Source organism: Callospermophilus lateralis, chromosome 7 (genome assembly GCF_048772815.1).
Source record: "Callospermophilus lateralis isolate mCalLat2 chromosome 7, mCalLat2.hap1, whole genome shotgun sequence".
Lineage (NCBI taxonomy): Eukaryota > Metazoa > Chordata > Mammalia > Rodentia > Sciuridae > Callospermophilus > Callospermophilus lateralis.
The window spans coordinates 54619429-54634684 of record NC_135311.1 but is presented as its reverse complement, the minus strand read 5'-3'; the positions used below and the strand labels follow the sequence as shown (position 1 = coordinate 54634684).

General features: G+C 43.5%; 1 protein-coding gene across 1 annotated transcript in view; it reads right to left on the bottom strand.

Annotated features, from left to right (window-relative positions):
• Nucleotides 1-1363: 1363 nt before the first annotated feature.
• LOC143404274 (PRAME family member 12-like) overlaps nucleotides 1364-15256 on the bottom strand; it is a 32106-nt gene continuing 18213 nt past the window's right edge. The window contains exons 2-4 of the mRNA XM_076862506.1: nucleotides 3627-3923; nucleotides 2791-3366; nucleotides 1364-1934 (exon numbers count right to left, since the gene is read on the bottom strand). Coding sequence (XP_076718621.1) covers nucleotides 1364-1934; nucleotides 2791-3366; nucleotides 3627-3923 — 1444 coding nt within the window. The remainder of the gene's footprint in view (nucleotides 1935-2790; nucleotides 3367-3626; nucleotides 3924-15256) is intronic.

Here is a 15256-nt window from a genome sequence, read left to right as displayed (position 1 = left end):
GGAGGGCCTCTGAGGTGATGACAACTGAGACCAGGAGGAGGAGCCAGACTGGTATTGGGGAGTAGGGGGGATATGCGGACAGCAAAGTGGCCCCCTGCCTGCCCCTTCCACAGCCAGAGCCAGTCACCACAGCAGTTGAACCCCTTCTCCAGCTGCTGCTCCTGCCTGGCAAGTAGCAGATTTTCACCGCAAGAGGAAGAGAGAGAGCCAGTCTGCATGAAGGATAATGACTTCCTTCAGCAACATGATGTGGCTGCAGAAGGTGACAGCACTTTGATCTTTCTTGACAGTCCTCCCAAATTGCAGCCTGGCCACAATTCTACATATCTGAGCCCCTTCGGAACACTCATCCACTTGTTCTGCAAGTTGCAGATGCTTGGAGCAAGGAGAGAGTTTTTGGATTGCAAAAAGAATAGTCGAGAAATGGTTTGGTTAAATCCACAAAAATGGGGTCCAGGATAGCCTTGAACCTCCATTGGTGTCTAAACTAGGCAACTGCACCTTTTTTTAAATAGCCTGGTCACATAGTGCAGACTATAATTTTAAAGAACCTATGGTTTCTGTCCTCTGACTTGGCTATGGTTGTCTATTCTTTCAGAGGTAACCTTCCCCTTCAGTTCCCTGAAGAAATCTGCTGGCAGCACCAGGCTTACAGGACTGCTGGTCTGTCTTGGTAGCTCAGACTTGCTTCTTTGCCCTGAACAGAGGCACAGACACACAAAAAAGCAGGGCTTCAAATCCAGCAAGGTGTGTATGGCAGTTATGTTACACGCTTCCAAAGGATTACAAATTAGCAGCCGGGTGTGGTAGCACACACCTGTAGTCCCAGCAGCTTGGGAGACTGAGGCAGGAGGATCAAGTTCAAGGCTAGTCTCAGCAACTTAAATATTTCCTGGTCAACTTGGAACCTGTCTTTAAAAGGGTTGGGGATGTGGCCTAATTGTAGAGCACCCTTTGATTCAACACCCACACACACACACAAAAAAAAAAATCATCATAACAGTGAAAATTTAGTACACTTTTATTATGGAATAATAGAGCCAAAAACCAAGTAGCATAATAAAATGAAGGCCCTTATACCTATCTTCCTGAAGGCCCATTCTTCAGGGGTACTGGGGATTGAAGCCAGGGCATTTGCCCAGAGCTACATCCCCAGCCCTTATTTTGAGACAGTCTTCCTGAGTTGTCAAGACTCAACTTTGAGGCCATATGCACACATGAACCCCATTAGACATTTATAAGAAACATGTCTTGAGGTTCTGGAAATCAAACTCACGACCTCATGCCTGCGGGGCGCACTCTACCTGAGCCTCATCCCCAGCCCAAGAAAGCTAATGTGATGTGCATGGCAATCATCCCCTGCCTACCGAATTGCCACTGGGTTTTCGGCAATAAAATCTGTATGTTTGAGGTGAAGAACACAATCGTAAGAATAAATCTGGATGTCGTGGACAGGCCTGATGTCCTTCACCAGCTGCATCAACTCCTTCCGAACCTGGTCAAATTTCATGTGGTTGATCTCAGTCCAAAAACCCCAGAGGATTTCATCAAAGCTCTCCAGAGGAGCAGGGTACTTTGCTTGTTCCAGCGGCAGGCTAGCGATGTGGCTCAGCAGGTTCTTAAGAGCAGTCAGGGGGATTTGGTTCCCACAGAAACTGAAGGTTTTGAGCTTGGAACAGTGACCCAGGGCTGGTGAGATGGCATTCAGCTGGGACTCTGTTATCTCACAAAACTCTAAGACTAGGGTCTCAAGGGTGTGTGCCACCTTCTCCAGCAGGACCCGGAGGGGCTCAGGACTCATATCTTTCATGGAAAAAGAGCTGAGATCCAGATACTTCAGTTGATCAGTGCTCGGACACATGGACAGATGCTTTAAATCCTTCTCCTTGAGCGGACAACCTCTCAGCGAGAGTGTTTTCAAGGGGGTCTGACTCCTGGAGAGAAAGCAAAGAGTTACTTCTGGTGAATGAAGGCACCAAGTGGATAGAGTGGGAAATGGTAGAAGAGAACTGGTTAATCTCAAACCCAAGGTCGCCCTGTCCTTCTGATGATGGTGGACCCCCAGGACACTGCAGGTTGCATAATCTGCTCCTAAACATCACCCAGTTTCACAGTGTGCCTTTCACCACCACATGAGTGACCAGGTGAGTCCATAATCTCTAAGGCTCCTCCCCTCACTGCCAAGCCCAAGGCCACAGCTCTGGCGACAGGAGGTCAGGGGAGTTATGTATGAAGGAGAAACCCAGGCAAGATGAAGAAAACCAACCGGGGTTATCCACCTGCATAGCTCACACCCTGTACCCTCCATCCCTCCTGCTCACCCTCAACTCCAGAATCACCACCTGAGGCTCAGAGCAGCCTTCCCCACGGGGGCATTGGGGGCGGCTCCTCTGCTCCCCTCTGGAGAGCACAGAACTTCCCTGTTGCAAGGTGCAGGTGTGGGGGCTTCCCTCCTCCAATGCCCTCTCCTTTAACCCGTCTCCCACCTCCTTCGCTGGACAGGCCTCCTAGGGAAGGAACCTCACACACCCTTGCTAGCTCCTTTCCCCTCCAGCTGGCTTCCCAGCGTGGTGGCACTTCCCAGACCATGCACCACGGTTTAGCCCTCTGCTTCTGTGTGGGTGGTGATGAGACCCTCCTTTAGGACTGAGCAGGGGACCAGACCTGGAGGTCACCTGGTCACTCTCCCGCATCTCCTTTCCTGACATGGCCAGTGGCTGGGGCACAAGCCCTTTTAATGCTCGGTAAGCAAAAATGGCTTTTGTGGCAATGAGCACCCCTCATGCTTACAGGAGGATTTTGTGCAGCGCTCCATAGAGGAAGAAGACGTTGTTCACATAGAGCTCGTGGAGTTTTTTCACCTTCCGCAGTTGAAGGCTGAATCTATGGGAAAACCACCTGTTTACCGAGCGGCTGGTGAAGAGCTGAGGGCTCAAGTTGGAGAGATGGAGGACGCGAAGGTTCCTCATCTCAATCAGGCAAAAACAAAAATGTTCCATTATTTCTCGAGTCCAGTGCTGAGCATTCACCTCCAGTTCTTGCACATAGTACAATGGCAGAGTCTTCAGGAATTTAGAGAGTTTCAAGTAGAAACCCCCGATCTGCAGCTTCTCGCAGTATATACGGACCACCCCCTTTCTCTCCTCCACCCACTCCCTGAGGCTGCCAAGGAATCTTTGGAAGACTTTGTCCAGATCAAAATCTATGAAGATCTTCAAGTGTGGTTTCGCTGCTCTTTGGCTACATTTCTCTCTTTCCTTTGGAGACATGGCCTCTTGTGAGCAGGCACCCATTGGGGCTCTGGACCACTCATTGCCGCTGTCCTGATTCACTTCCCGAAAATCAATTGCTTTCAGTTTCCATTTCCTATGGAGAAAATGGGAAGGAGGTTCAAAAAATAGACAAAGACTCTCCGGATTTCCAACCTCTGCATTATACCCCAGTAAAACCATTGTTCTGGGTGGCTACTCATCTGCTCTCCTATGTTTCTCCATGCCCTTTCCCATTGAATTCAGCCAGGGACCCTTCCTGTGGAGAGGGCAGGGCAGCCACCTCCCTGGCACCACCTGGTCCACCCTTCACCCTGTTCTGCTTCCCTCAGCTGTCTCTTCCTGGGCCCCCCTCACCTGGGGTAAACGTTCTGGGAAATCAGCAAGTCTAGCCCTTTCAGTAGGGTTTTTAAGGCCTTCACATCTCTTGTCTTCAGCAGGTACTCCACAGGCAGACAGGCCAAGGGGCAGGACAGCACCATTTTCTTTACCATCTCCATGTGTCCCCCCATTATAGCCTCCTTGTACAATTGCAGGGTGAGCACCCTGGGCAGGTACTCCAGATTGGGGATGGGCAAGGCCTCGTTGCACAGTACATTCTGAATCACCAGGTCCTGAAGTGTGGGTATGGTCCTGATGCTCATCCTGTTGAATCTGCAGGGAACAGCAGACACCCTTTCAGGCGAAGCCTGAAAAATTCCTTTTTAACCAGTTGAGGTCAAAATCCTGGTAAGCCACAGCTCTGTGGTGGTGGGGAATTAATCCCCAGTATCCAGTTTCCACCTCTGGTCCTCCCAACCCTAATCCCACTGGTTATCAAGCAGTCTGAAGGCTCACCAGTCCCATTGTAGACAGGTGACTCATCCTCACTTTTGAGATCCTGGGGAGTAAACCAAGGGCTGAATGCATGCCAGGGAGGTGCCTTACCACTGATCCCAAGCCTAAACCTCACTTAGGACCCCCTTAATGTGAGTAGAAATGTCACAGGGCCAATGCCCAGCCTGGTGGCACAAGCCTGTAATTCTAGCAACTTGGGACATTGAGGAGGACTAGAAGTTCAAATCCAGCCTCAGCAACTTAACAAGACCGAAGGCCCTCATGAGAGACCCAATCAGAATAAAAAATTAAAAGGGCTGGAATGTGGCTAAGTGGTAAACACCCTGAGTTCAATCCCCATTACCAAAAAATAACTTTTTAAAAAATGAGAACCTCAAATTCAAGGAAAGACTGGAAAACTGAGCAAGACCTTGACCAAAGCTCAAGATGTGGTTCAGTGATATCAAGAGTGCTGAGCATGTGAGGCCCTGGGTTCAATTCCCTGTACCACACACACACACATACACAAAACCATATACATATGTGGACATGTACAGATGTAAATTTAGATATAGTTATAGCTTAGGGCTGTGCTGAGGGTGATAGCTCAGTGATATAGGAGGTAACTCAGCCCACATATAGCCTTGGTTTAGATCCCCATTGGACCACAAAAATGAAAATTAGAACTTTTTGTTACTGAACTTAGAGGAAGTTTATTTGGGGTTCCTGGTTTCAGAGGTTCATTCCATGGAGAGCCAGCTCCATTGCTCAAGAGACAGAAGAACATGACCAAACAGAGCCTCAGAAAAGCTGATCAGTACAGGGCAGCCTGAAGTGGTGGGCATGGTGCCAAGAAACTTTAACAGGGGTACACGGGATGCTTTCACTATATCCCTTGTGGCTTTGAAACTTACATATTTCTCACTCCACCCCCCGCATCTTCTTTTCTCTAACCTTCTCTTTCATGATCTCCCTGATGTCCTTCCTGATCTCTCCTTCCTAATCCCATTTTCTTGAATTACCTCTATAAATTCCCAATGTTTCTGAGAATAGGCAGAAGCACAGGCTTTGGGACACTAGTCCCTGTGTTTCTTCTTTGCTAGCAAAATAATAAACCTTTTTCCTTTTTCTCAATATCTTGTCATTGCCATTGGATCAGCATGGAGGATGGGGACCAAGACTTTGGTATAAAAAATATAAACCCACTGACACAACCACAGGGGCCTATTTCCTCCAGCCACACCTCTCCTGCCTAGAGTTTATCACCCAGTATGTAGTCCTATCAAATCCATTACATAGATGAGTATACTGATTATGAACCTTACAACCCAATCCTCTCACCCCTTACATTAACACTTGAACCTTTGGGAGAATATATCCTATCCAAACCATGACACCAAAATCCAGTAAGAAACACTGATATAAAAATGCATACTTCACATACATGCACACATATTCCCTTGTTTTGTGATGATGGCGTTTGAACCCAGGTCCTCGTACTCGGCAAGTCCTCTAACACTGAGCACACCCCCACCCTGTTTTAAGCTCTAAATATAAAATAAATTGTAAAATCACAATATCAAAAATTCCATTAACTGTCATTTAAAGGAATACAGACTACATATGCAAATTGTCAAGAAAATTCAAAATCAAATAGATAGCTCTCACTTAAAATTTTTGGACTGGGCCAGGCACAGTGAAACATGCCTGTGATCCCAGCAGTTTGGGAGGCTAAGACAAGAGGATCTTGAAAGCCAGCCTCAACAATGGTGAGGCACTAAGCAACTCAGTGAGACCCTGTCTAAGCAACTTAGTGAGACATGTCTCTAAATAAAATACAAAAATGGGGCTGGGGATGTGGCTCAAATGGTCAAGTGCCCCTGAGTTCAATCCCTGGTGCCCAAAAAAGAAAAAAAAAAATTTGGGTGCAGTGGTGCATGCTGGTAGTCCCAGCAATTTAGGAGGCTGAGGCAGGAGCATCAAAAGTTTAAGGCCAGCCTTAGCAAATTAGGGAGATTCTAGGCAACTTACTGAGGCCTTGTGTCAAAAAAAAATTGTAAAAGGTGCTGGAGATATAGCTTATTCGTTAAGCAGCCCTGAGTTCTATCTCCAGTCCAAAAAAAAGTCAAGTTGCAGGTCAGTCACAGAACCTTAGCAAGACATGGACCAAATTAAAAAAAAAAAAAAAAAAAAAAAGCAGGTCTGTGGAGATGAGGCTCAGTGGTAAAGCATCCTTGGGTTCAATCCCTAAAGAAGCAGCAGCAGCAGCGGCAACCTGGGCTGCAGTCACCAGGGCAGACTGGCTGTGGGTAGATAGGGTGGCACATCTTTAGGGAGGGCTGTCACTTACCCTATCTGCACGTCTAGATGGAATGGTATGGCTCTCCAACTGTCAACAGATCCAGGCAGTGACTCTTGGTCCAGGATTCTCTGAAACCTTCTCTGGCTGGTCTGAAGCTTTTATTCCTCCTCTCCAAACCCCTCCCTTCTAATTAAAATGTCATATCTGACTAGATTATTGAATCTCATCCAATTAATCATGGTTGAATTTTCAGCTTATTGATTGATTTTAACAGATCTCCAAGCAGGAAGGGGAAGGGATTCTGGGTGGGGTGGAGATCCTCTCATGGATTTCTTTCACAGAGTTTCATTCACAGGGTCACACACAGTTTTGAGCATGAGACACCAGTGGACTTAATCTGATATTGGACAGAGAGAATCACCTGAAATCCCATTGTTCAGGATTCCGTGGCCACACTAATATCGTGAACATGTTCTAGAGTTAAAACCTTTTATGTGTGATGGCTCACTTACTTAATCCCATCTACTATGCCAGCAGCGCCAGAGGCTGAAAGAGGTCAATCCCTAAAGTGAGGAGCTCCAGGCTAGCCTGGTCAACAGGGTGAGAACCCATCTCAAAAACAAAAACAAAAATGCTTTATGAAGCCGGGTGTGGCAGCACACACCTCTAATCCCAGTAGCTCTGGAGGTTGAGGCAGGAGGATTGCAAGTTCAAGGATGACCTCAGCAATTTAGCAAGGCCCTGAGCAACTCAACAAGACCCTGTCTCAAAATAAAATACAAAAAGTGGCTCAGTAGAAAAGAAATTGGAAAGGAGTTGCTAGAGCCACAACAGAGACTCCTAAAACCTCTCGCTACCCTTGAGGACAAGGAGGGAGAAGCAGTCTTCTGTTCCCTTACAAGGTAAAGGATGTTTCAGGGGGATTGGATCAGCAAACTAGCTTGAGAATATTTTCACCAAATATGAGCTGGGACTTGAGACAAGAGAGCAGATTTGATTACCAGGCCTGGGAAGGCCACTTTTCCATGTCTGAAGCCACTGAGGGTGGAAGCTGTGGGTACCTCTCAGGATGTTGGGGAGCAAGAAATGTAGGTCAAAGTGTGGGTCCCTCTCATCATGGCAGCCACCACCTGGAGTCTTTAGTGTCAGGGTTCTTCCTATAGAGGCATTTCCTGGGCAATGCTGAGCCCCACACAGTGCCAGGGTCCTTTATCCTAGAAAAGCAAAGTCTAAAGAACAATGACATTTTAAAGAGTGTTAGATAATAGCAAGGCATGGTGGTACAGGTCTGTAGTCTGAGAAACTGGAAAGGCTGAGGAAGGAGGATTACAAGTTTGAGCCTGCCTAAGCACTGGAATTTAGTAAGACCATCAGCAGCATATCAAGTCCCTGTTTAAAAATAAAAAGGACTGGGGAAGCCAGGCACAGTGGTGCACGCCTATGATTTCAGCAGCTCAGGAGGCTGAGACAGGAGTATCTTGAGTTCAAAGCCAGCCTCAGCAATGGTGAGGCACTTAGCAATCAGTGGAACCATATGTCTAAATAAGATACAAAAATAGGGATGGAGATGTGGCTCAGTCGTTGAGTGCCCCTGAGTTCAATCCATGGTACCCCCCACCAAAAAAAAAAAAAAAAAAAGGCAGGGGATGAAGTTCAGTGGTCAAGAGACCCTGGTTTAAATTCTCAGTATAAATAAAAGCATGTCAGATAAGTGTTATATGAGGTGGCTACTTTGAACTATTTTATGCTTTAGGCTCTAACAGACTGGACTGAAAATAAAAATGCAGTAACCCATATTAATACTCAAACAGAAATTAAGTTGATATATGACTTTTGTAAAAAGACAAAACCTGAATTCCCAAACATGCCTGTGTCAAGGGCACAACAAGTTTTAATCATTATATCTTTTTGTGCAATCAAAAATTCAACAACAGGAGCCAGGCATAGTGGCACATGTGTGTAATCCCAGTGGTTTAGGCAGCTGAGGCAAGAGGATAGAGAGTTCAAAGCCAGACTCAGCCATTTAGAGAGACCCTAAGCAACTCAGTGAAACCCTGCCTTAAAAAAAAAAAATCAAAAGGCCTGGGGATGTGGCTCAGTGATTAAGTGCCACTGAGTTCAATTCTCAGTACAAAAAAAAAAAAAAAAAAAAAATCAATAACAGGAATAGGGAAGAAGCTCAGTGGAAAAGTGTTTGCCTACAGCATGTAAAACCTTGGGTTCAATCCCTGGTACCAAAAAAAAAAAAAAATTGCTAGCAAAAATACTATCTTTTCTTTTTTTTAATGTATACTGGGGATTTAACCCAGGGGTGATTTACCAATGAGCCATATTCCCAGTTCTTTTTATTTTGAGACATGCTCTCAGAACGTTGCTTAGGGTCTTGCTAAATTGCTGGGGCTGGCCTTGAACCTATGATCCTCCTGCCTCAGTCCCCTAAGAAGCTGGGATTATATGTGTGTGATACCATGCCCAGCTTTGTCTCATAGGTTTTGACAAAAATCATGAAGTATTTTGTGCTGTGGGTATAGCTCAGTGGTAGAGCATGTGCTTTGCAAGTGTGCTGTCCTGGTTTGGATCCCGAATACCTCCCCCAAAAGCCACATAACTTTATGATATATTCTGTGACAGAATTCTGTGGATTGTAAGGGCTACTCTTAAAAACTGATGACCACTCTTGTGTTGCCCAAACTCAGAGAGCAGCAACCCTCTGGTCCTCCATGCTCATTTTGGAAACACAGCTTCTTGGGAACATTTAGTCTCCTACCCCATTAATGTACAGATTACTTTCCTTCCTTCCTTCCTTCCTTCCTTCCTTCCTTCCTTCCTTCCTTCCTTCCTTCCTTTCATTCTATTTTTGTTGTTTGTTTGGTTGTTTTTATTTTTGGTTTTGGGGATTGAATCCACCTATTGCAGGGCAGAAACTGAAGAATATGGATAAATAAATCATTGTGTGTGTGTGTGTGTGTGTGTGTGTGTGTGTGTGTGTGTGTTTTATTAGAGTTTAATCCAGGGATGCTCTACCACTGAGCTACATTCATAGCCCTTTTTAATTTTTATTTTGAGACAGAGTCTAACTTGCCCAGGCTGGTCTCAAACCTGCCATCCTCTTGCCTCAGACTCCCAAGTCACTAGGATTATAGGTATGTGCCACTGTGCCTGACCAACAAACTACTCTTTTTACCATGTCTACCTCACTCAGAAATATTTAATGTTTATTTTAACTAGATTAACTTGTTTCATTAAGCCCTATCAGATGGAAGAAAACTAAGTCCAATATTTAAATTATGTTTCACTTGATTCTAGATGTAAAGATATTTAAAATTAAAAAGAATTTCTGAAAACTCAGTCTGTTTAGAATCACAAAGAAATGGAGCACATGTGTATGGATACATTTAAATAATTCAATTATTATTAAGTTTAACTTGTTTTGAGATAGGGGCCTCACAATGTTGCTCATGCTGGCAGTGTTCTTGGAATCCTTCTGCTTAGCCATGGGGGAGCAGTTGGAATTATTGGACTGGACTACCATGCCTGACTTCAGTTTAATGTTATACCCCTTCCTTCCTTCCTTCCTTCCTTCCTTCCTTCCTTCCTTCCTTCCTTCCTTCCTTCCTTCCTTCCTTCCTGCCTTTCTTCCTTTTATTCTTTTTTGTTGTTTGTTTGTTTGTTTTTATTCTTGGTACTGGGGATTGAATCCACAGGTGCTGTACCACTGAGATACATCCCGAGGCCTTTGTTTTTTTTTGTTTTGTTTTGCTTTGTTTTGTTTTGTTTTGTTTTTTTGTTTTGTTTTCTTTTGAGACAGTGTTTTTCTAAATTGCTGACTTTGAATTGGCAATTCTCCTGCCTCAGTCTCCCAACTTGCTGGTATTAGAGATGTGCACCACTGCATCTGTCTCTATTTGAAAATATGAGAAGGACACAAAGTAGCCACATTAAGTTATATAGGAGTGTAACAGGGGTTGACTTGATGCTTTGACTATATATAGCCCATGGGGCTTTGAAACATACATTTTTTTTCTTTTTCCCTAAACTTCTCCCTGATCTTCTTCTTTCTGATCTGTCCTCCTTAATCTCCTTTTCTCTGAATCACCTCTATCCTCTACCCCTTTCCTGTGAATAGGTGAAATCACAGCAATACACCTTCTTTATTTTTTTTTCTCAAGACCTTGTCTTTGTTATTAGATTGATGTTCAGGATGAGGACTGTGACAGGGGGATATCAAGTTTGAGGCCAGCCTGGGCAATATAGGGAGACCCTGCCTCACAACAACAATTTTGTTTTTAAAACCTGGGGATAGAGAGGTCAATGGTGGAGCACTACTCGATTGGATCTCCAGCACTGTAACTAAATAAACAGAAAATAATAAAACAAAATTAGAAAACCTTCATTGCTTTAAGAAAAGCAGAAGTATGAAAACCCTTACACCTTTAATTCGCTTTAACAACAGGAAAAAGTGGTGTCTAGGACATGGGAGTATGAGACTTCTTCTTTTAATCCCTAAAAAAGTGACTTGAAGTAGTCTGGGGTTAACCAATCTGTGATTTTTCTCTTGCTCCACCACCCCGGCCCCTCCTTACAGGGAAAATAACTTTGAAACTCTCAATCTACTTCAAGCTCTCCTCTTGCTGCCTTTGGGGGTTTTTGTGGTACTGTTTTTTCTGGAACCTATGGGTGCTCTCCCTCTGAGCTATATCCCAAACCCTTTTTAATTTTATTTGAGAAAAGCTCTCACTAAGTTGCCCAGGCTGGCATTGAGTGTGTCATCCTCCTGCCTCAGCCTCCAAAGTGGCCAGGACTACAGGGAGGTGTGCACCATCAGGCCCAGTTATTTTGCAGTGAGCAACTCCTCTACCATAGAGCTACATCCCCACCCAATATGGGTATTTTCTTTTAATCTAATGAACACTCTTTTCTTGTTTCAAGAAAGAAACATTCCTAAAGCCACAATGTTAAATATTAAAATCTAATGAATTTACAAGATAAAAGTTTTTTTATTTTATTTTTTTCATCTTTCATACATTTGATTCAAGTGAGTTATGCACTTCCATTTTTACCCCAAATACAAATTGCAGAATCACATCAGTTACACATTCACAATGTTTACATAATGCCATATTAGTGACTGTTGTATTCTGCTGCCTTTCCTATCCCCTACTATCCCCCTCCGCTCCCCTCCCATCTTCCCTCTCTACCTCATCTGTTGTTGTTCAGTTCTTTCCCTTCCCCCCCATTCCCCTCACAACCTCATCTATGTGATTTCGTATAATGATGAGGGTTTCCTTCCGTTTCCATGCAATTTCCCTTCTCTCAGCATTCCTAAAATGTTATATCTTTCAATGTAAATTGAACCAACATGTACTGCCAATAGTGGACAAAACAATGAGGGTCCTGTAGGTGGTACAAGAAGAATGGTCCCATTTGTATGATGATTCTTCCTTTGACCTGGGAAGGTCTAAAATTTACCCACAGTAGCATGATATTATCACACTAATTAAATATTAAAAAAAGAGCATTAATTGGAAGAGACCATTTACAGTGAAAGGTCTAGTTTCAACAAAAGTCTCTCATCACCACCACTGAAAGATAAAAGTTTATTTGGCTAAAAAGCAATCCAAGAACTGGGGAACTCCATATTGAAAGATATTTTCTGGCCAGGTGCAATGGCACACACTCGTAATCCCAGCAACTGGAGAAGTTGAGCAGGAGGATCACAGCCTGGGCAGTTTAGCAAAGCCCTAAGCAACTTAGTGAGAACCTGTCTCAAAATAAAATAAAAAGGTCTGGGAAGGTGGCTGAGTAGTCAAGCCCCCTAGGTTCAATCCATAATACCAAAAAAGAAAAAATATATCCAAAATAAATACTTGTTTATACTTTTTTTTTAAAAAAAAATGGCATGATTTAACCAACTAATAAATCTATGGTGGAGCCCTGTTTATCTGATCAAAACCTTGTGTTTGTTTTTCAAGGTGATTAAATTTGGGGTGATGCCAGGCATGGGGGCATATGCCTGTTATCACAGAGACAGGAGAGGCTGAGACAAGAGGATCACAAGTTCATGGGCAACCTCAGCAACTTAACAAGGCCCTCAGCAACTTAGCAAGACCCTGTCTTAAAATAAAAAATAAAAGATGAGCATGGTGGCACACACCTGTAATCCCAGTGGCTCAGTAGGCTGAGGCAGGAGGATTGTGGGTTCAAAGCCATCTTTAGCAACAGCAAGGATACTGTTGCGATAAGCAACTCAGTGAGACCCTGTCTCTAAATACAATACAAAATAGGGCTGGGAATGTGGCTCAGTTGTTGAGTGCCCCTGAGTTCAATTCCTGGTACAAAAAAGAAAGAAAGAAAGAAAGAAAGAAAGAAAGAAAGAAAGAAAGAAAGAAAGAAAGAAAGAAAGAAAGAAAGAAAGAAAATTGAGGGTGGTAGTGCTTTTTTAACAGGAAAACATCACTTTTCATCAATTAGGGTACAAGTTTCTTTCTGTTGAATAGAATAAAATTAAAGAAAGCAAGAACTACTATTGAGCCCAAGTTATTCACCTCAGATCACACTGCTGGAAGAGAATCCAGAGTATAATTAAAATGCTCAGGGGACCTGGGTGGAGGTCAGGAGGTATGGGTCACAATTTATGTCCTGAGTGAACTACAGAAAATACCTGGGTGCTCCAGTCAGCCTCTGGGGCTGGCATCCACTTTACTGCCAGTTCTGGGAATCTCTAGTGCACCCCAGTCCCCATGTAACCCATGTGGACCTTCACAGTGCCAGCCCACTGTGTCCACCAGAGGCGTAGCCACAGCTGTATCCTGCCAGGTGGCACAGAGCTCCTGCTGCAAATACCTTTTAAGAATTTATTTTCCTCTGCAGAGCCACAGCCTCTGCTGCTCCTGCTGTTTTCCACTGGATCTGCCTTTTTCTGTTTGTTTTTTAAATTGATTTTATAGCATTTCAGGCAGTTGTACATACTTAACCTGAGTGTAGTCAAAAAGAAATCTCAGTCAATTGTACCTTGAGGTACAGACTCTCGTAATCCCAGCAGACACTCTAAATAAGCTAATGTTATGAACAATTTTTTGAAAATACTGAGGAAATTCCTAGTTCATTTATTTATCATTTTTTATTCTATTTTGTTATACACAATGGCAGTCATTTTATATTACACAAATAGAGTGCAATTTTTCAAGACACTGATTGTACACAGAGTATTTTCACACGATTCATGTCTTATACACGTACTTGGGGTAATGATGTCTGACTCATTCCACCATCATTCCTACCCCCTGGCCCCCTCCCTTCCCTCCCTCCCCTTCCCAGCCTGCTTTTGAAGACCAATGTCTTTCCATAGTGGACTCATGTTCACACACAGGGTGCCATGTCCCCAGATACTGAGATCACGGTGGCTTCCCCTGTGCAACTCATCTAGATCTCCCTCACAGGTTCTGCCCTCGTTAGGGGAGATTGAAGATTTTTGATGAGAACATTCTGGAAGCAGGGCAAGCAGGAGGCATGCTCAGGTACATTGAATATGAAACATTTTAGCAAAAAGAAAGAAAGAAAGAAAAAACTCTCCCCAACCAGCGGTACTGGCTCTAAGTAATAAAACAGTGAGAAAGGTCTATGATAATTGCTCCTGAGAGTCTCAAGCCTTCTCTCACATATTCACTTATGTTTGAGCTTTTAATAACAACTTCATAAAATACAATATAAGAAGAAATTGGTTTCATCTTTGTTTGGTTCTGATTCATTGTTTGCACTACCAGGGACTGAACCTCAGGGTGTTCAAACACCAAGTCACATCCCCAGCTCTTCTCAGTTTTTATTTTGAGACAAGATCTCACTGAGTTGCCCAAACTGGCCTGTTTTTTCTTTTTTGCATGGGTGGGGCTACTGAGGATTAAACTCAGGGACACTAAGCCACTGAGCCCCATCTCCAGACCATTTTGTATTTTATTTAGAGACAGGGTCTCTCTGAGTTGCTTAGTGTCTCACTTTTTTGAGGCTGGCTTTGAACTTGTGATTTTCCTGCCCTAGCCTCTGTAACTGGGATTATAGGCATTTGCCACCAAGACCCACACAAACCATTGTTTACTTATTTATTTTTGGTACTGGAGTTTGAACCCAGGTCAGCTTTACCACTGAGCTACATCCCTAGCTCTTTTCATTTTTTATTTTGAGACAGGGTCCCACTAAGTGGCTGAGAGCCTTGATAAATTACTTGAGGTAATGATAATCTTTTTGTGATCCTCTTGCCTCAGCCTGCCAAATTGATGGGATTATAGGCATAAGACACAGCACCTGGCAAAAACTGGTTTTAATATATATTATATGATAGTAATTACTTTTAAAAATTCTATGATAACTAGATTTATTTATTTACTTACTTATGGTACTGGCATTTGAAAACAGAATTTTTTAGTTTAGCTCTGCCTCCCCAGCCCCCAACTATTTTTTCTTCTTTTATTTTACTTGATTTTTAAAAAATAAATGACAGTACAATGCATGACAATTCTTATTACACATATAGAGCACATTTTTTCATATCTCTGGTTATATATAAAATATGTTCATGCCCATTCATGTCTTTATACATGTACTTTCGATAATGAAGTCCATCTCATTCCACCATCCTTGCTAATCCCCTTCCCCTTCCCTTCCCCTCCCACCCCTCTTCCCTATCTAGAGTTCATCTGTTCCTCCCAAGCTCCCCCTCCCTACTCCACTATAAGTAAGTCACCTTATATCAGAGAAAACATTAGAATAGCGTTTGTTTTTTGGAGATTGGCTAACTTCACTTAGCATTATCTTTTCCAATGCCATCCATTTACCTGCAGATGCCATAATTTTATTCTCTTTTATTGCTGAGAAA